The sequence below is a fragment of the Drosophila melanogaster genome, chromosome 3L, assembly GCF_000001215.4.
Source record: "Drosophila melanogaster chromosome 3L".
Taxonomy (NCBI): Eukaryota; Metazoa; Arthropoda; class Insecta; order Diptera; family Drosophilidae; genus Drosophila; species Drosophila melanogaster.
The window spans coordinates 19,624,328-19,643,738 of record NT_037436.4 but is presented as its reverse complement, the minus strand read 5'-3'; the positions used below and the strand labels follow the sequence as shown (position 1 = coordinate 19,643,738).

Here is a 19,411-nt window from a genome sequence, read left to right as displayed (position 1 = left end):
AGGACATCACATTCGCAGTCGCAGAGTCGCAGGATCGAAGCTGGCAGAACGAGAGTAATTTACAAAACTCGTCGCCAGTTGACTTCAACGCGTTTGGCCGTCGCGCAATTAGGCAATTGGCCGCGAGTGTGCGGGTGTGGGTGTAATTGGCAAAAAATGACATGCAATTGCGTGGTGGGGCGGGGCGAGTGCAGAAATAAACCAAAAATTGATTTTTATGTAATGAGTGCGAAGGTCCTGTGCAGGACAACTGCAACTGCCTGTTGTTGTGTGTCACTTTTTTTGGCCTGTCGCACGCCGGCTGCATATTAAAAAGCGCGTGATGCCTTCGCTGGTCAAAAACGCTGGCCGAAGGCCTGTCAATTTTTATGAAGTTAAATTCTCAATGAAGGTGGGATATACATACATACATACATAAATATTATGGCAGTTCGCTGCGAGAGGTGTTTCGTGTAATGAAGCGCATAATTTTAATTGGTTTTTGTGAATTTAATATAGCATTATTAAAGCGGCGGCTGCAGGTAATAAAGCAGCGCCAATTAATTTAGAAATATTTTCGACCGAATATAAGTTAGTTCGATTTAAGGCATTCTCTAGTACTTTGTTAAATGTATAAAATAATAAACTGCTTAATAAATTTTAAAAAATTTACTTTTTATAAATACTTTTATCTTAGGATAATCTTTATTAAATGTTGGTCTTTTATTGACCGTTAAAAATGGAATAAATAAGTTTATTATCCTATAACCAAAAGCTTTTTTTTTAAATAATTACAAGTTTTCAATTTTGCAACTATAAATGACTCTACTTTTCAAAGACTGAAAATAATATTTAAATAAATTCATTGGCGCCATTTCAGAACTTAGCAGCACTGAAAATACAGTCAACGGTCATACCGAAACGAATGTAGTATTTTTGTCGATGACATTAGCAATTCAAAGTCAGCCCGAGCTGGTCATACTCAGGCAGCAACAATTTTTTGTTTCAAGTTTGTTTGTGAAAATTTAAAACTCAACGTCGACGACAACAGCTCGATTTCCCCGCTGTTGACGAAATCGATCCAATCCGACCATGTCGCAACAGCGCTCCACAGAGCAGATTGCAGCTAGCAACAACAACACCAGCGATGTAATAGCGCTGGACGACGACGAGGATACGGATGTGCAATTCGTTGCAGCTCTGCGTCCCACCGCACCAGTCATCGATCTTTGCGTCTCGCCCTCCACTTCTGCTGCTGCTGCTGCGGCGGCGGCAGCTGCAGCCCACTCAGGAGGCGGAAGTGGCGAGGATCCGGCGGTTGGATCCGCATCTGGAGCTGCTGCTTCGGATACCGATTCACTTGCTTCTTCGCCTGACGAAGGAGCGTTAGCCACCGGTGTGGATGCAGGTAAGCAAAGTTGCCTTTCGCCACAAGAAGTTCCCTTTGCTTTTATAAAGCTTTAGGATACACTTGCACTATTCCTAGAGCGCATACACACGCATATGTACATATACATATGTACGAAATCAAATTTGAAGGACTTCCTAAAAGCATTTCAAAGCAATACTAGAAGGAATTATGAATTATGACAGATTATTTTGCACTCACTAGCACAATAATATTCTATAATATTATTGAGAGCACAAGAGTTATACTTTTGCATCGTTATTATTCATATATCCCTTAATCCTTATTCTATTTGATTTAACTTATTTCAATTAACTCAATTTCTAGCGGCAGCCGTTTCTGGCGAAGATTCCCCCTCTGCAGCGGCCGCTGCCTTGGAGTGTCCCATCTGTTTGCAAACCTGCATCCACCCAGCTCGTCTCCCCTGTGGCCACATCTTCTGCTTTTTGTGCGTGAAGGTAGGTAGCCCAGAAAGCCGAAAGCGGAAGCCTTTCGTGGCCACTTAGTCATTCAATTCACATTCAAACTCGCTTTTCTTGAATATTATTCCCGATCAGCAAAATCACCCACAGCACGTAGCCAAGTTCAAGGCTGTTCTTAACCCTTTGGTGCGACAGCTGGTTTCACTGATTGATTAGCATGCCAACCGAACACGGCTGACCAGAAATTATGGCATTAGATTGGCTTCCGGCTGACGACTTGTCAATTGGTCTCAATCTCCTGCCAATTTCAACCAGTTTTAGCCTAAGACTACCACTCCAATTAGCACTCGAGTGCATTTTCCTGTTCAGAAACATGTTTGGTCGTGGGAAAGTGTTGGTTTAGAGAGGCGATTCCAACTTCCTTAGTTTTGTAAACTTCATCTATGCTTATAACGTTTAACACAAGTTGTTATTTTTTGGTTGAGGTAAAAGACCTCATATTTTATTCCAGTGTACTTAATGTGGGGTAAAGGTCTTAGGTTGGTATGATCGTATTTTTGCGTTTTTACGCTAATGATAAGATGCTTTTCTGAAATGTATTATTTTCGCTTCTTGTTAAGTTTTATGTGTTAGGAAATTACAATTGCTTTTCAACACATAGCGATGTCGAATCAAATTTTAATTTCTCATTGGTCATTTTACGCTTTCCAGGGTGTTGCTTATAAGAACCGCCGTTGTGCTATGTGCCGTCGCGAGATTCCCGCCGAGTTCCTGGACCATCCCCAGCTGGTGAATGGCATTGAGGACATCTGCACCACTCGCGCGACCGAGGACGGCTTCCAGTGGTATTACGAGGGAAGAAACGGTGAGTATAATTAAGCTTTTGGTGCCGGCCGTCCCTCATTCCCATAAACCCCAAATCCTTCACGCACTAAACCCATCTAGGGGGCTGGTGGGCGTACGATTCTCGGACCAATGCAGACATCGAGATCGCCTATGCTGGCTTTGAGATATTCAAGGCAGATAACCCTGAGCTTGCTCCTTTATTTGATCGGGACTGTCCAAACCCTATCAATCACTATTGTCTGTGTGACGAAAATATTATTTTCTACAATGCCGATTCAGAAATTGTTATATACCCAACCATTATTCGTTCATCTGGTCAGGGCGCTCCAGCCTCTTCCGAAAACAATGGTCGGGACTCGCCAGCCCTATCATTGGACGATATTATGAGCTTAGACCCCGATGAGCTGAACATCATTAGGCCGCATCCATGCACACTGCCCATTCAGATCTGCGGGCGTATGTACATCATCGACTTTTTGCAGAATTTACAGTATCTCCGCTTGACTCCAGAAAAGAGCCGCAATATAATGCGCTGCAAGAGCACGGATGACGTTTCTGGCGGAATGAGAGGAGTTGCTGGACTGAGCCAGAACTAAAAATACAAGAACACTTTAATAATTAATGACAACACCTAACTCCTTACCCATTCCGCACATCCATTTCCGTAATAACAAACTGTAATTAAATGACCAAATCGTCGAAAAGAATTGGACCGATTCCATTCCATTCCGAATTTTTCTTTCTTGTCAAAATGTTTAACTATAGGTTGGTGGCAGTACGATGACCGCACTAGTCAGGACATCGAAGATGCCTTTAAGAAGGGCGACAAATCCTGTACAATTTTGGTAGCCGGCTACGTCTACATTGTGGACTTGGAGCAGCTAGTCCAGCAGCGCCAGAATGAGCCCACTCGCTGCCGGAGGGTTAAGCGAGACCTAGCCACCATACCCAAAAAGGGGGTGGCCGGTCTGCGGATCGAAGGCAACCAGGTGACCAGCGACACCGTCTTCAGCAGGCCAACCAACACAGCCAATCCAACCACCGTGGCAGCAGCTGCCTCCAGTTTCATATCCACCATAGCAGCCACAGATGCGGCCATTAGAATCGCTAGCGACATAATAGGCTCAACGCTGGCTCATGCAGATGAACTAACTCGGGGACTGACGGCTAGCAATCTCAACGATGATCTCAGCAGCAGCGGTGAGCAATCCAACTCCACAAATTCAAACGATGCAGGGCGCTCGCCTGCCTCCTCGCCTGCCTCAAGTTCCATGCAGGATCTGATCACGCGTGACCTGAGGAACACCCAACAGGTGATTGCCCACAACCAGCACACCATTGATCTCTTCGAGCAGGCCTTGAACGACTTCCAGGCGCTGGCCATGCGCAACTATGTTGACTCCAGCGATGAGGAGAACAACGACCAGGATCAGGAGCATGAGCTGCGGGAACGGGAGCAGCTGGAGGCGGGCGAGCAGCCACAGTCCAACGATAATCCCCAGAGATTTTAGAAATAATCTACTTACCAGAAAGCTTATATTGTTGCTCGCCTAATCGATACATTTAAAGAAAATATCAAATGTTCCTTTAAGCAGATTTCGATATACGGAAGGGGAATGTTAACTAGAGAAATGCAGCGCGTACCTGAGAATATATCAACTAACATATATAACCATAGGCTCAGAGCGTTGGGCGTCGAACAGGAAAAATAGAAAAAATAGAAAAGAATGTCTACAGGGTAAACAAACATATTCCTTAAAACATAAAATCAGATATTGAAACATAGACGTTACAGCAGAAACATAAATAATCTATTTAATACGATATTCAATTTTCCCCAAACAAACTTAACCCAATTAAAGCAAAAAAATGGTATTCTTAGTAGGAAATGGTAAGGACAGCAGTGGCATTGGTTGAATCCATTTGTGTGGCCTGTAATGCTCTAAGAAATCTCTGTAAGACCTCCGAATAGGATTTCTCTGAATTAACCTGTACATAATAATTACAAAATCAAGAGTTCTACAAGAATTCGGAAAGTTAACCCTCCCTATGGTCTCATTTGCAAGCTGGCAAAAGTAAATATAAGCTCCTCCACCAAGAAAGAGTAGTGTGAAAAAGACAATATTTATGAATTGGGATTAACTAGACATGTGAGTTCAATTAGCAGGAAGTTCCCACTCACATAATTGATATTCAGTGCGTTTCTTAAATCGGAATCGTTTAATTTGACTTACTTTCCACAGTATCTATGTTCTGACACAGTTTTTAGATTTAAATTAATGCAAGCTGTTTTCGAAGCGCACTGTCATCAGGGGAATCAGATGCAGTATTAATTATTAAGTCGCCGTGAAGTGCGTTAAACAAAAACATTTCTGTGACAGTTGAATATATTGATATTTTGTATACTCTAAGTTGCTTTAAATAATAGATTTAAAGGAAAATTGTTAGACAGACCTAATGTTGTATACTACAACTATGTGCTACGGATACGATATACGCCCGATTTAATAATCTCAATTTTGTGACTACTATTTATAGATTCGTTTTCGATATGTACTCCGCCATTACTTCTAACAGCGAAGTGCGTATTCGTTGCTTCCCTAATATCTACGGTATACCTAAAGCTCTACTGAACCCGACTCCCGACTTCGAAAAGCCCCTCCTGGTAATATCAACAGCAGTTTTAAAATTAAACCTCAAATTGATTTCACCGCAACTCATTGTCAACCTCATAATACTTTCTGGCATTTTCCATTGCGCATTTTACTGGATTTTGATAACATTTGCTATTCCATAACTGACAATGAATGAAATGGTCTTAATTACAATCATTTGCATTGCATATCTGGAATACAGAGCCTTTTCGATATGGTTTTCCTATCCTATGGTGGCAGTTTCTAAACAATTCGATTCGTACTTAATAATCATTTAGCTTTTCAACAATTAAATCAAAACCAAATGTGCCAAGAAACATTTATTGAACAGCACTCGCTCCGGTATTTTTGACAGCACTGATAAGGCAACTCTAATAAACAGCACGTAGCATTTTCTGTCGTCTAATATAATTACATTTAATTAATGAATTAAGCATTTACAACTTAGTTTATACAAGATGTTAAGTAATAGATATTGCTGAATCCGATAAATGTCGATTAGAGATCTGGCTTCTGTGCAAGATCACATTTGTAAGAATAGCTCCTAGGACATGTATTTAAGTTGGGCAATAAAAAAAACCACAAAACCTTTGTGAAATATTATTTTAATGCTCGCTTGTCTGCGAATGGAAGTAATAAATATTTACATTTTTTATTTCAAGAAACTCAGTTCTTTATTAAATTTCTAGATCAGAACTGCGTACATTGAGGAACATATTTAAAAGGTTTTCCATGATGGCAGCTTTAAAAAGAAAGTGTGTTATAACCAATTGACCATATTGGATTCCTTTTTTAAAAAAGGCAAAGTGAAAAAAATAACTTTCCTAACAAATAGATATTAAACAAAATGATTCATTATTTTGAAGCACAAAAGAAAGAGATATTCCAATCTTCCATTGATACACTATTATTGTTCTCACAACAATACCAACAAGATCCTTATCTCAATGATCCTCAACTACCCTTAACTTAGACTTGTTAAAGGCAATTCTTGTGTTGAGATCATATACCCCCTCCCCCTCGCAAGTGGCACTGATTGACGGGCATGGAACCTGCACCCTGGACATGGAACTGGAACCCTGGGAGATACTGGCCCTCGGTGTCCCTCAAATGCGTGAAACCCTATGACTCATGCGCAATGGACCAAAAGAAAACGCCTGAGCCGCACGCAGGCAGCATAACAATTTATTGGTCAGAACATACAAGAAAAGGTATTTGTTGATAACGTGGAAGGGGGGAGGTGGCTCTAAGAAGGGAAAAGTGGATTGTGTGATTGGTAAGGATACACCGCGACAAAAAGATCTTATATACTTATGGCGTTATGCTGTTATCATGGGTGATAAAGGTAATATTTTTATACATATGTACGTAACATAATAATAAGTTGTTAATTTCGAAATATTTCGTGTATAGAATAATGCTTTTCCAATTCATAGTAGAGACATTTATTATGAATATTATATGCTATGGAAATTCTAAGTATGTAAATATACAATTGATCGCTGAATATATGCTATGGAAATTCTAACTATGTAAATATACAATTGATCGCTGAATTCGCTAAGTATTTTCCACGATGTAGAAAAGCCCCCACCCACTAACATGTTCTCCAAAGAGATCAGTCCTCTGTGGGTATGAGTCATCTTTGTTTATGTAGAAATTATGCTACCTGCTGCACTATGTTATTTTCATTTTCGTGCTCTACCTGTTGTGCGAAAGCGGAGGAGCAGGGGTATGGGATTCGACACAAATCCGGAGACACCGTTTTCACAGCTCTGCTCTTGTATAGCAATTCTTTGATGACGTGCCGAGTTTAACTACATACCCAGCTTATGACGTACAGACTGATAAGCTGATAGGTTGTTTACGCAAGCGAATTGCATTTAAGAACAATTTAAAGTTTAATTTTTATATGTATGTATGTTTGTTTGTGTATAAAGCGAAAAAGTATTAAGATCATACTTTAAGTAACTTAGCTCATGCTTTTATAACATATATTGATAAAACAAAATCAAAATACATACATACATTCTTTTTAAGAGTATCACTAAGTTTTTGACTTTCCTTAAATAGATATACATACATACATATCTAGTTATTTATTTCATTTATTAAGAAGCTGACTTTTAAATAAAATTAATACCCACATTTAGTATAAAAAACTGTCTAATAATAAATTTTTCTACTTTCAGATGTTCTTTCAAAATTTTAGATCAAAGTTTCCAAAAGTTGCTAATAGTATTCTTAAATTTAGTACTTAATATTCGAAAGAGAAAATAAAAATAGAAATGAAAAAGAGTGTGGTAAAAGCGAGGTTTTAGATATTCAACGACACACAAATGTGTACATCTAATTTCATTGATTTGAATTATTTAATTTATTTATTTTTGACTTCATTATCTTTTTAAGCATTATTTTGCTAAAAGCTCAGAAGCAGCTGCCATGAGCGCTTTTAGGCACTGAACACGATCGTGCACGTCGCTGACGAGAGCTTTATTAAACTTTTAAGCCAGATCCAGTTTCATTGGCACTATCAAGTAGAGTGTGGTGAGCAAAAGAAAAACGGGGATAATCGGAGAGGCGACAGCAACAACAACGACCCAGTGCCTTGGCAGTTGATGTCTGTTTGTGGTTGGCCATCCCGCGCAGTCGCGTTCTCCCGCACACTTGCGCAGTGAACACAACCTGCGCTCCAAACTGGTTTTGGTGGAGGAAATCCGCAAGAGAGAGCGCTAGAGAGCGGATTGGAACTCGGTTTCGGCCAAAGCCAAAGCAGAGCCAGCAGCCAGTTTTTGCTTTTTAGTCGATTTGTATCTACCTTTGGTGCGGACGGTTGGTCGGAATAAACGCGTTTCGCAGCGGAACTCCAAGAAGAGCAGAAAACCAGTCTTTAATTGTTCCATTTCAAGCTGAAATCAAATAAAAGTTCTTCGCCAATGGCTGAATAAAGTACGAATCAATGCAATCACTACGATTCGCAGTGGAAAATTGCTGGAAAAGTGAGCAAAGTGTGTGAAAAATGTGCAAATACAAGAATTTTTATATTGATTTTCTTGGCCAAAAGAGCGAACGAGCGAGCAAAAGGCAGCAGCAGAGGAAGAAGAAGAAGCAGCAACAGCACAAAGCTGCGCTGTAAGGCTTCCGTCGTTGGTGCGAGCAAGAGGGGAGGGCCCTACTGGGTGGGTGTGAACGAGACAGCAATAGCGAGAAATGTACTCTGGTGTGTGTGTGGGAACATTTATGTTTGTTGTTTTTGTTATGTTCTAGCTTTGGCCAAGTTAAATTAAAAAAAAAAAGAACAACAAGAAGTGGAGTTGTACACAGGAAAAAATGATATCAAGTGCCTTTTCTTCTAATATATGTTTATCTTTTGAAAAGCAAAAGATATTATTCAAATGAGAAAAAAAATAATCATAAAGTAATATTATTTGGCGAATTATATTTTTTTTTTAACAGAAAAAGATTCTGTACTATATCTCAAAAATAATTGGAAAAGCATCTAACTTACAAAAATGGGATACAATATATAAATACATTTTTTGATATCTACTTTTTTTTTCTGTGTACAAATAAAAAGAATACCTGTATGTGAGCTTGTGTGTGCGCCTATTCTTTTGTGCAATTCGCCTTTTAAAGGCATCATAAAAATAGCTCAGCCTGCAGTTTGAAAGTGAAAGAAAACCACATTTAAGCGGAATGCAAAGTGAATTGGCAGCAAGTGCAATAATCGACCCTTCTTCTTCCCGTGTTTGTGTGTTTAAATAGCTTTTTTTGCGTGGGTGCTATTGCTGTCTCGCTCCCGCTCCTGCTCGCATATCCTTTTGCCCTTTGCCGTTTGACGTCGTTTGCTTCTTATTGATTTTCGTCATTCATTGATAAGAGGTTGCGAACGAATGTGCGCGTGTGTGTGTCTGAAAAGGAAATCCCCAGCCAAAAAATACTAATGTTCGTGGTATCTCCATATAGCAACCGCTTTATTGACCAGAATGTCGTAAGGATCGATCATAGAGCCACCAATACACATACCCAAACCACACCAATCCTGGACAATGCAACCGTTCAGCGACAGTCTGAGCAAAAGTCGCGATGATCTGGTCACCGCCGCCTCCCGGCAACAACAACAGCTACACGGACGGAGGCGACACCACGGCAGCAGCCCCAACTTGTCGCTCGATCAGACCGACAATCTGCGAAGGAGGTGAGCATTATTATTATTAGACATTATGGTCGTGATGGCTAAGACAAAAACCTAAAAGTTTTAGAACGATTTTTGTTTGAGTTGATTATAGAAAAGTTGTTGGACATTTAGAAACTTTATTTAAAGAGTAATCACATAATTGATTAAATCTTAAAAAAAAAACTAAAAAGCAACCTCGAGCATAAAAACCCCAAAAAATAAATACTTTCAGCCATTAAAAACTCGTCGTGTTTAAGTAAAAGAAACAAAATCGGCTTGAAATTTTAATTAATATTTCAAGAATATGCCGCCGAATCGTGCTTAATTAAGCGGGGTAATCGACCTTCACTGTATACAAGTTTTTATGTAATTCGCAAGCAACTGAATACTCGAAAGTATTTAGCAGGTTAAACGATCGTTTAAAAATTTAAAAAGCCACAAAAATCTTGAACTGAGTAACAATAAAAAATTCAACTTTATCCGATAGATACAGGATTCTATTTCCCAAATAGGAGGCGTCAGCTTTATTTTCCTAGTTCCTAGTCTCACTAAGTAAATAGAAATCATTAGAAAGCACGTGCAAACCAAAAAAGCTTGTTGTGAAATAATAAAAAGTTATCACAGTAGATATTAAAAGAGCATAATAATGACAACAAAGAAGACAGACATACAGACATCTACTAAAACACTGCAAAACAACAGTGTTAACAGATAAGCAGATAAAAGGGGTTTCATTATTTAAATAGCGAAATACTAGTATTTAATAATTTTTTGTAATTGTGATTGATTATAATATTACTAAGGAGAGCACTCGATTTTCAGGAGTAGAGATAACAAGCACACGGAAATGTCTTCATAGGCAGTATCCACTGTAAAAAAAATTGGGCGATACAATTTGCAGGGGGGCGCAGCCAAAAACTTCCTATTCGCACACTTACATCCACAGCACGACCACCTGTATCTGTATTTGTGTGGATGTGTGTGAGATTTGATCATGTGTTCCCCACCATGAAAACTGGTTTTAAGTGTGACCAGATGGCAGCCTGGCCTGGGGAGACCTCGAGATGGTTGGCCAGTCGATACAGGCGCTGGGGAATGCGGTCAGTCTGACAACAACAACGCCGGATGATAACAGCAGATGAGAGCGGAGCGGGAGAGAGAGCTCCATCCGAACTGATACTGATAATGTGGAGCTAGACCGTTATGCTCACGCTGCGAGTCGCGATTTAGTTGGCGAAAATCAATCGCTTCTGGTGGTCGCTCTTTGCGCTTGAAATTCGCAAGCCTGCCTTAATTTGCGTCCGTGTGTTTGTGCGACAACAAAAACAAAAGCGAGCTTATCGCCAAATCAGTTTGCAGCCGTTGTCTGTGTGTTGGTGTGACGCAGTTGTGCGAAATACGTGAAATTATTGCATTTTTCCCCCCCAAACCCAACCAATAAGCAACAGTCTTGAAAAACCGCCAACGAAAGTGTTACGCGTCGCGTTCGTCTCTCTTTTCTTGTAATTAATAGCAACAAAAAGCGATACCAACTTACCTTGACGTCACTTTTTTTTATTATTATACATCGGACGACAAAAGGCGATTGTTGTTGTTTTTTCGGTGGCTGCTGGTGCTTGGCACGAACTCACAATCAAAAGTTAGCCAACTTTTGTTGTTGGCCCAGTGCGTAAAAACAAAAAAAAAACAGAACTGCTGGCGAAAAGCGAGCGTAAAATTTTGCATTAATGCAGTCTCGTCGCATGAATGAATGAAATTCTTAGTGCGCGACAACTAATTACGAAAGGGAACCAAAAAAGTGGCAATAACAAATAAACCATGGTCTACATCATACCGTTCTTTAGCCACAATGACCCGCCCGACATGATCATCACCAAAGAAAAAAGGTAAAATACACGCACCCGAAAGTATCTCAAGATGCACTGAGTCACAGAATCTCACAGATTCACCGCTGACCCATGCAGAAATGAATGAAAAGAAATGGGGAGACGCCGCCAAATATCCGCGTTCTATGAACCACACGCCAAAGGTCAAAACGTGCTTGGCCGCATATCGCAACAGAACATTTGGGGACGGAAATTAATGCTTTTTCACAAATTCATAAATAAACGAAAGGTTTTTGACATTTGCACGGCGGGTGCCGCCAGCCGCGTGCGAGCAGGACGGCTGTATTGTCAAAAAAACAGAGAACGGTACACTAATGCGCGTGTGATTTTTTTTCCAATGATCAACAGGTAGGGGTGAATTCACCATGTAATGGAGTAAATCTTCGTACCCGAAAAGCGAAGATAAAAGCTAAGCGGCTATCAAATTATGATTTGTATTATAAGAAACTTTAATAAGCAGGGACAATACCTCCACTTACATATATCCACATTTCACCTGAGAGCCAACCAGAATTATCAGTGTGGGAAAACTTGCTGACTTACTTAGCTACCCTTCGAACAATGCTAATTTAGTGTTAATATGTTGTCTTGGAATAGAAGACAGTAATAAAGAAACTAACAAATACTTGCAAAGGGACTGTTCTTCTTATTTAATCCGTAAAAATCGCATGATAAAAAAAACTTCATGTATGTACATAGATAAATGGTAGGATATTTATTATGCATACTTTTTATCGTTACCAATACGTAACCAAAATTATCGATCTAAGCTGATATAAAACATAAATTGCTCAGCTTAAATAGAGAGATATATATGCTTTTTATGATTCCACTTAAGAACAGTAACATTCTTGTCATTTGAGCTTCTTTTTAATAATCGTTAGTTTTAATAATGTGGCCTCATGATAATTAACAAGAACATTTTTAAATATAAGTTTAGTCACTATAGGAGTATGGAAAAACCCTATGGCTCTCGAAGTACACTTTTTATGTACAAAATAATATAACCAACGGCTCTTTTTCTTTTAATTTTGATAATGAATAGAATTTGCTTCATGTTTATAAAGAAGCCACATATTCTTAATTTCACAATCAACGTGGATATGTGTATTTGTAAAATCATTTCAGCTAAACCAAATCAACAGTGGTAATGCGAATAACGAATACGATCCAAGGAAAACAGTAGACGGGCTTAAATACATGCATACATATGTATACGTGTGTAAGTGTGGGTGCATTGGTGTAGGTGTGTGGCAGGTGATTTCGTCTAACAGACTTTCTACTTACAGTTTTTGTGCTCTTTATTGCCATTCTGGCAGTGATAAATGATAAATGTTTTTTCACCTGCTGCCGCATTTGCACTCCACTGTACTCCACCCCTTCCCGCTCCCAACGTCCTGTGTTCGTTTATCTTATCGGACAGAAAAGCAAACACGAATTCCAACAGGAAGGCATTTTTCATACGTATGGGTGCGCGAAGAACTGAATTTCAAGCGATCACTTTCCTAATATTTATTTGCTCGGGCTTGCTTTTATCAAACTTCGATTTTTTTTGCCCGTTCACTGTGTCAGCACGAAAAGTGATTATTATGGCGTGTGTAAACACAGAAATCGCGAATACGCACTTTGTTTATCATACGAACGATTTACTAGCAATAAACTATCGGCTTTTGCGACGTTCTCTTCAGATCGAATGATGATGCTGGGCGCATTTTTTATCACCAATGTTACGATAAGGAAATTCTATTTAAAGGCTATGCGTAATCGGCACATTTTTAGCAAACTTTTGATTGATAGATAACCTGAGGAAAATATCTCACTTGATAATATTGGCGCCAATATGTATAATTGACTGATAAAGACTTAAAACAAAAAACCCAATCACTGTTACCTTTATTTTTATATATTATGTTACTCTTTATTTTTACTAAAAAACTAAAAGCCTCTCAAACATTTTGTGGGCTGACCCTCATTTGTTAATTTAATGATTTGAAATTATTTGCTTAAAGATGGCATTTAAAAATACTAATACAGTTAGTATAGTAATAGTAGTATAGTAAATTAGTATAGTAATAGTAAATTAGTATAGTAATAGTAAAAATAGTAGTAATTATAGGTTGCGTAAAGTTTTCGACATGCAAACATTTCGCGGATCGGAAAATCCTGAGAACTGTGGCTATTTATCTTCTTATTAGAGCTTAATGTACATAGGTGATTTCAGGGTTCAATTTGTATGTAATTAATTATTAGACTTTACTTCTTTAGAAAGCTAAACTTTGCTTTGGAACCCCTTTTATTCAGTAAGAAAATGTTTTAAATGTTATGAAATACAGAACAAGCTTAGATAAGCCAATTATGTACATACGTATGTATGTATATAACATACTATATATATAACATAGTTAGTTTCTAATGTTTAATAAACATCAATTGAACTAATTTGAGATGAAAATGGTTTGTTTGAACTGTGATCAATGTCTAGATTCAGATTTAGGCCGCATATTATTTCTTCCATCTTGTATGTTCAAAATCTATACCTTCTGTTTATGTGCTGTATATGATTGCCTATGGATTTTGTATACTCATCCATGTCATATTTTCTTTTCTTCACAGCATGGCTTGCCTGCAGGATGAGTTCGGTCACCTAGGCATCGCCGCTACAGACCTGCCGTTCAAATCCTCCGACCTGGACTCTCCGCCCCGCCTGCAGCATCACAACAACTATGCGGAGATCACGGACAGCAGTGCGGAAAACACGTGCCAACAGCGCTGGCCACCTCATGTGGGAGGAGCAGGGGCGGCCTTCGGGCATCCGGACAAGCCCATTGGCTGGATGTACGGACTGCTCGGATGCATGAAGCCCGTGCTTTCGTTCATCGGGAAGACGGGGGTGATCGAGGTGAAGAGTCAGCGGAGCGAGGACTGGCAGATTCCATTTGAGTCCATCACCGAGTTGGAATGGCTGGGAAGCGGAGCACAAGGAGCCGTCTTCAGTGGCAGGCTAAAGAACGAGACTGTGGCGGTCAAGAAGGTGAAGGAGCTGAAGGAAACGGACATCAAGCATCTCAGGAAGCTCGATCATGAGAACATTATTAAGTTCAAGTGAGTACGAGAGTATAATATACATCCATCCATTCATAGACTGAAAATAAAACAAACGTTTTAAAAATAGAACCCGCCCCTTACTACGAACAATAAAAAAGAGCAAAGTTTTAGCGTTTTTAGTTTGCAAATGAGTAACAGTTATTATACCCGTTACTCGTAGAGTAAAAGTGTATACAAGATTCGTTAAAAAGAAGTTAACAGGCAGAAAGCGTTTCCGGCCATATAAAGTATACATATACATATATTCTTGATCCTGTCCGTTTGTCCGACTGTCCGTATGAACGTCGAGATCTAAGGAACTATAAAAGCTAGAAGGTTAAGATTAAGCATACAGGTTCTAGAGACATAGACCCAGCGCAAGTTTCTTGACCCATGTTGCCACGCCCACAAACGACCCAAAACGGCCACGCCCACACTTTTCAACAATGTTTTGATATTTTTTTATATTTTTATTAGTCTTGTAAATTTCACTCTTACGCCCACTTTTAGAAATGTTTCGATTTGTCTTCGGTTTATTGTTTGCCTTGCTAATTTCTATAGGTATACCAAAACACTTTGGCTACGCCCCTTATCACACGTACAAAACGGCCACCCCCACACTTTTAAACAATTTTTAAATGTTTTTTATTTTATTCCCCAGAAAAATTATAAAAAATGAAATTTCGCGTTCGTATTGCGTATCTGATAGTCGGGGAACTCGACTATAGAATTCTCTCTTTTGTTTTTATATTTGATTTGGTTTATTGTGTGAGAAATCAAAAAGGAAAGCACAATTTAGTAGCTAAAAACAAATAACTTTAAGCAAAATAATTCTGAGAATTGTTTTATCAAATATAAATTATTATATATAGAAAGTACACATACTTATTATGGATTTATTATTAAAAAATGTATGACTAATATTTTTTACCCTTGCAGAGGGGTTTGCACGCAGTCACCGGTGTTCTGCATCATCATGGAGTTCTGTCCGTATGGCCCACTGCAGAATATCCTGAAGGAGGAGCAAGTCATGTTACCGTCCCGCTTGGTCTCTTGGTCCAAGCAAATTGCCCTGGGCATGCAGTATCTGCATTCCCACAAGATCATACACCGAGATCTAAAGAGTCCAAAGTAAGTTAAAGAAACAACATCGAAAATCATATTATAAACTCTGCTTATTTTTAGCATACTGATTAGTACAAATGAGGTGGTGAAGATCAGCGACTTTGGCACCAGTCGCGAGTGGAACGAGATCAGCACCAAGATGAGCTTTGCTGGTACCGTAGCCTGGATGGCTCCGGAAGTGATCAGGAATGAGCCGTGCTCCGAGAAGGTGGACATTTGGTCGTACGGTGTGGTGCTATGGGAAATGCTCACCTGCGAGATACCTTACAAGGATGTGGACTCATCAGCCATAATCTGGGGTGTGGGCAACAACTCTCTCAAGCTGCTGGTCCCGAGCACCTGTCCGGAGGGATTTAAGTTGCTGGTTAAGCTCTGTTGGAAAAGTAAGCCCCGAAATCGGCCATCGTTCCGGCAGATACTCTCGCACTTGGATATCGCCGGACCGGAACTGCTGAGAAAAACCGAGAAGCAATATTTTGAGACGCAAAAGTCGTGGAAGGAGGAGGTGAGATCTCACTTGAAGGAGATTACCCAAAATGGCACCAACATACACAAGTACGAGCAAGATCTGATTAAGCGGCGGACGGCAGAGTGGCGACATGCCCAGGATATCCGAATGGTGTACGAGGATAAGTTGCAAAAGACCAACCAGCTTTTCTTCGAACTCAGCGAGTGCATGTCCCAGTTGCAGGAAAAGGAGAAGGAAATCGCAGAGTAAGTGCAGCAGTTTTCTCAGTAAGATTCTTTTGATTAAACCCATGCGTTTCCTTCAGACGAGAACGGAAACTACCAGGAAGTGGCTACAAACCCAATCGACGTTTTGGCAACACGATCCGAAAAATGCAACACTATCGCCGACGCCTGAACCCTGCTCCTGCCGCCATTCAGCAACAATCAACAACGCCGGATCCAGAGACTACGCCGGAGGTATACTTATAGACGTATTGAATTGTTTTTTCAATAAGCTATCGGAATATAAATGCACAATATTCACATTCTATATAAAAAACAGAGAAATTTATGCTTAGTTATGCTTTTGTAATACGTAAGCTTGCTTATATCTGGAACTCAAATATTATGTTTTTATGGTTACTTTATAAAAAGAGGGCAGGCGATAGCAAGATTTTAAAGAAGGATATTTCATTGTTTATCGCTGTTATTAAATGATTAATTATACCCGAGTGCGCATAATTTTGAAATGAATATGAAATATAAAACATTAATTATAAAACAACTCTAACTTGCAGTCCCCTGTGAAGTGTATGCTATATGCCCAGCTTGATAGCAATTGCCAACCCAAATCGTATCTGGCCAATATCATCCCGAGTAGCGGCTTAGGCGCACCCATGCCCAATAAAAACAAGAAGGTCTTCCGGCACCGACGCAACGCATCTGGTTCCTTCGGTGCACCACCCAAGTACAGTCCGACGAGGGATCGTCGTTACCAGAGCGAACCGGAGAACCGAAAGGTGCAGCTGGTGGAGAGACAAACCCAAACAGATGCCATGGACGTGAGTGAAACGGATATTAGTCCTAGCGCGGAGGCTCCTCGATCTCAGCCCATCGACGTGCCAGTTCCGAATCATCGCCAACTGCCGCTGCAACTGCAGAGAGTACAGAAAATTGCCCAAGCTCAGGCGAGGGCTCGAAGTGGAAGCACTTCATCTGCAGCTGGCGCCGTGAATCCCGCTTGTCCGTCGAATGGCAACTCTCTGAGCACAAGCGAGCTGACCTACCAAGATGCCTGCTCTAGTCCCGATCAGCTCATCGACGATGTAATGAACAGCAACGAACGTTTGGACATGACTGAATGCTGCAGTGACAACGAAAACCTGGAACGTCTAGGCCGCAAAGTCATCGAATTCATCAACGAAAACCGCCTGTCCATTCAGTCAAACACGAACTCCGTGAGCAATGCCGATAATGGGAATGGAGGAGCCTCTCCTCTTGAATTGCGTGAGAGTGGTAACAGTCCGTGTTTAAGTCGATGCAGCAGCACACATAGCAAACGGCGGAAGCATCCACTGGGGGACAATCCAAACGGCAGTTCGATAGGCAATGCCAACGGGGAGTCGCATGAGCAGGACAGCTGGTCGGACGAGGAGGGCGAGACCACGGACTACAAGTACGCTCTGCGGAGAAGAAGGTGCGTGTGGAAGATTCGTGCCTTGAATTTGTAGTGTAAGGTTAATGTGAAATTTCTGCCATTTTAGCATTGGCCGCCAGCCCATAGCTCGTGGCATGCGACCCCGTCGCAGCTACAAGGCTCCACTCTCCCAGAAGATTGCCATCCACAAGCGCAATGTGGTAATCGTATCAGACGAGGAGGAAAACACCTCCGAGTACAGTCACTCACCCTCCAGCCAGCACTCGACACTAGAGAGCAATACCGACATTGCGGACATGAAGAAAACTCAGGCCACATCCACCTCAAGCAACAGCTATAGCGAGCCCGAAGACGATTCGAGTGATTCCAGCGATGAGGAGCAGGGAAACCGGCCGACGGAAGCCAAGGCCGAGGGTCCAGCTTTGCCTATGGGCGCCGTACGCAGCAGCGATATTATATCCATACCTACTTTTGAGGCTGATGGCGCCGTCAATATGGTCTAACCTGGAACGATATCTAGTCTAGGTGGGGGCCCCTTGATTAGGCCCGAAGTTGGAGTTGTCCAAGTTACGCAGCAAAAACTATCTCCTATATACTCAACGAGAAATCGACCTAAACTGTATGGTATTATCTACGTTCATGTCCAGATAACTAGCTCCTCTAATTTATATGAACCAGCGGAAGCGGAAGATTCTCTCCCAGCGTTGATTGCCTCGGAGCAGTTTAATTCCGGAATACAAACCCTTTTGGGTTCTTTGGGGCGATCTTTGTCCGTGTCGTACTCGTATCGCATGCATTTCCTATTTTGCTAAATATAATTTCGCATTAGGTTTAGTTAAAACTACCCATATTCTTGTCCTTAGAGAGCTGCCTTTGTAATATATTTAAAAAATTTCATAATTGTACATCTAACTTAAGCCATTAGGTTTAGTTTCCGTTTTGATAATAAGAGCTTGAACCACAACTGAAAGGAAAACCCAACAAACGCTCCCACAACTACAAAGCAACAAAAAATAGAATTGGCCTCAGGCATTAATCAGTAATGAAGGGAATATGGCGAAATAGTCAGCAGGGATATTTTTATAAAACAAAATTTGCTAAGAACTAAGAAAAGTGTTTTTAAGAAGCGCATTGTACGTATAATTTCGATGCTTTCGCGTGTCAGTTTCCCAATTATGTGGGTAAGTGGCCGTTCGATCAACCGGGAAGTGTTACTTTCTACATAAATATATGCACAAAATTCCAAGCTTCAGTGCCTTAATGCAATCACAAACACAGAGAATATGTTTTGGATAAATTAAATAATAAACTGGCAGATCTAACCTCGGCTATGATGTGGCCATGAGCGCTTTCTAGAACAGGTAGGTATATATTTGGTCAAATACGTTTCGCCCCTCTGGAAATCGTTCATCTGCTGCACACGAATTACAAATTTAATATTATTCTATATACACTCAATATATATATATATATATATATATTCTATATATTTACACACTAGTTGGATGTTTAGCTTCGTAAGATGTGTCGTTCCTTTGTGGGCGACGTTTCTCTACATTATGTAAATGTACTTCATATTAAGTTTAATTTTAACGACTCATACGAATTAGCAATAATAATAAAATGAAAACTTGTAAGAACGCTTATGCCCTGGGACTTTTATTGAAGATAGTATCCTCGTAAGATATAAACGTTAAAATAGGGTCTCATTGATGAGGCATAT

General features: G+C 40.3%; 2 protein-coding genes across 8 annotated transcripts, besides 1 other annotated feature; both read left to right on the top strand.

The window, feature by feature from the left end:
• The first annotated feature begins 922 nt into the window (after positions 1 to 922).
• Rnf146 (Ring finger protein 146) lies at positions 923 to 6,532 on the top strand. 4 transcript variants are annotated; one of them, NM_140881.4, is made up of 5 exons: positions 923 to 1,387; positions 1,715 to 1,845; positions 2,521 to 2,674; positions 3,421 to 3,855; positions 5,194 to 5,971. In NM_140881.4, exons 1-5 carry the CDS (start codon positions 1,072 to 1,074, stop codon positions 5,286 to 5,288), a joined length of 1,131 nt encoding a protein of 376 aa, NP_649138.2. In that variant the 5' UTR covers positions 923 to 1,071; the 3' UTR covers positions 5,289 to 5,971. The 4 variants fall into 4 exon arrangements, with proteins under 4 accessions (NP_649138.2, NP_001137979.2, NP_001137978.1 ...); NM_001144507.3 differs by having other exon boundaries at positions 3,421 to 6,532; NM_001144506.3 differs by lacking the exon at positions 5,194 to 5,971 and having other exon boundaries at positions 3,421 to 4,337.
• Positions 6,533 to 7,955: 1,423 nt separating this feature from the next.
• On the top strand, positions 7,956 to 19,333 carry wnd (wallenda). Of its 4 annotated transcripts, none has more exons than NM_176363.3 (8): positions 7,956 to 8,308; positions 9,276 to 9,507; positions 13,986 to 14,474; positions 15,396 to 15,587; positions 15,642 to 16,295; positions 16,355 to 16,508; positions 16,829 to 17,727; positions 17,795 to 19,333. In NM_176363.3, exons 2-8 carry the CDS (start codon positions 9,359 to 9,361, stop codon positions 18,189 to 18,191), a joined length of 2,934 nt encoding a protein of 977 aa, NP_788541.1. In that variant the 5' UTR covers positions 7,956 to 8,308; positions 9,276 to 9,358; the 3' UTR covers positions 18,192 to 19,333. The 4 variants fall into 4 exon arrangements, with proteins under 4 accessions (NP_788541.1, NP_649137.3, NP_788540.1 ...); NM_140880.3 differs by having other exon boundaries at positions 8,093 to 8,317; NM_176362.2 differs by having other exon boundaries at positions 8,111 to 8,258.
• Positions 14,619 to 15,197: a mobile genetic element.
• Positions 19,334 to 19,411: the final 78 nt, after the last annotated feature.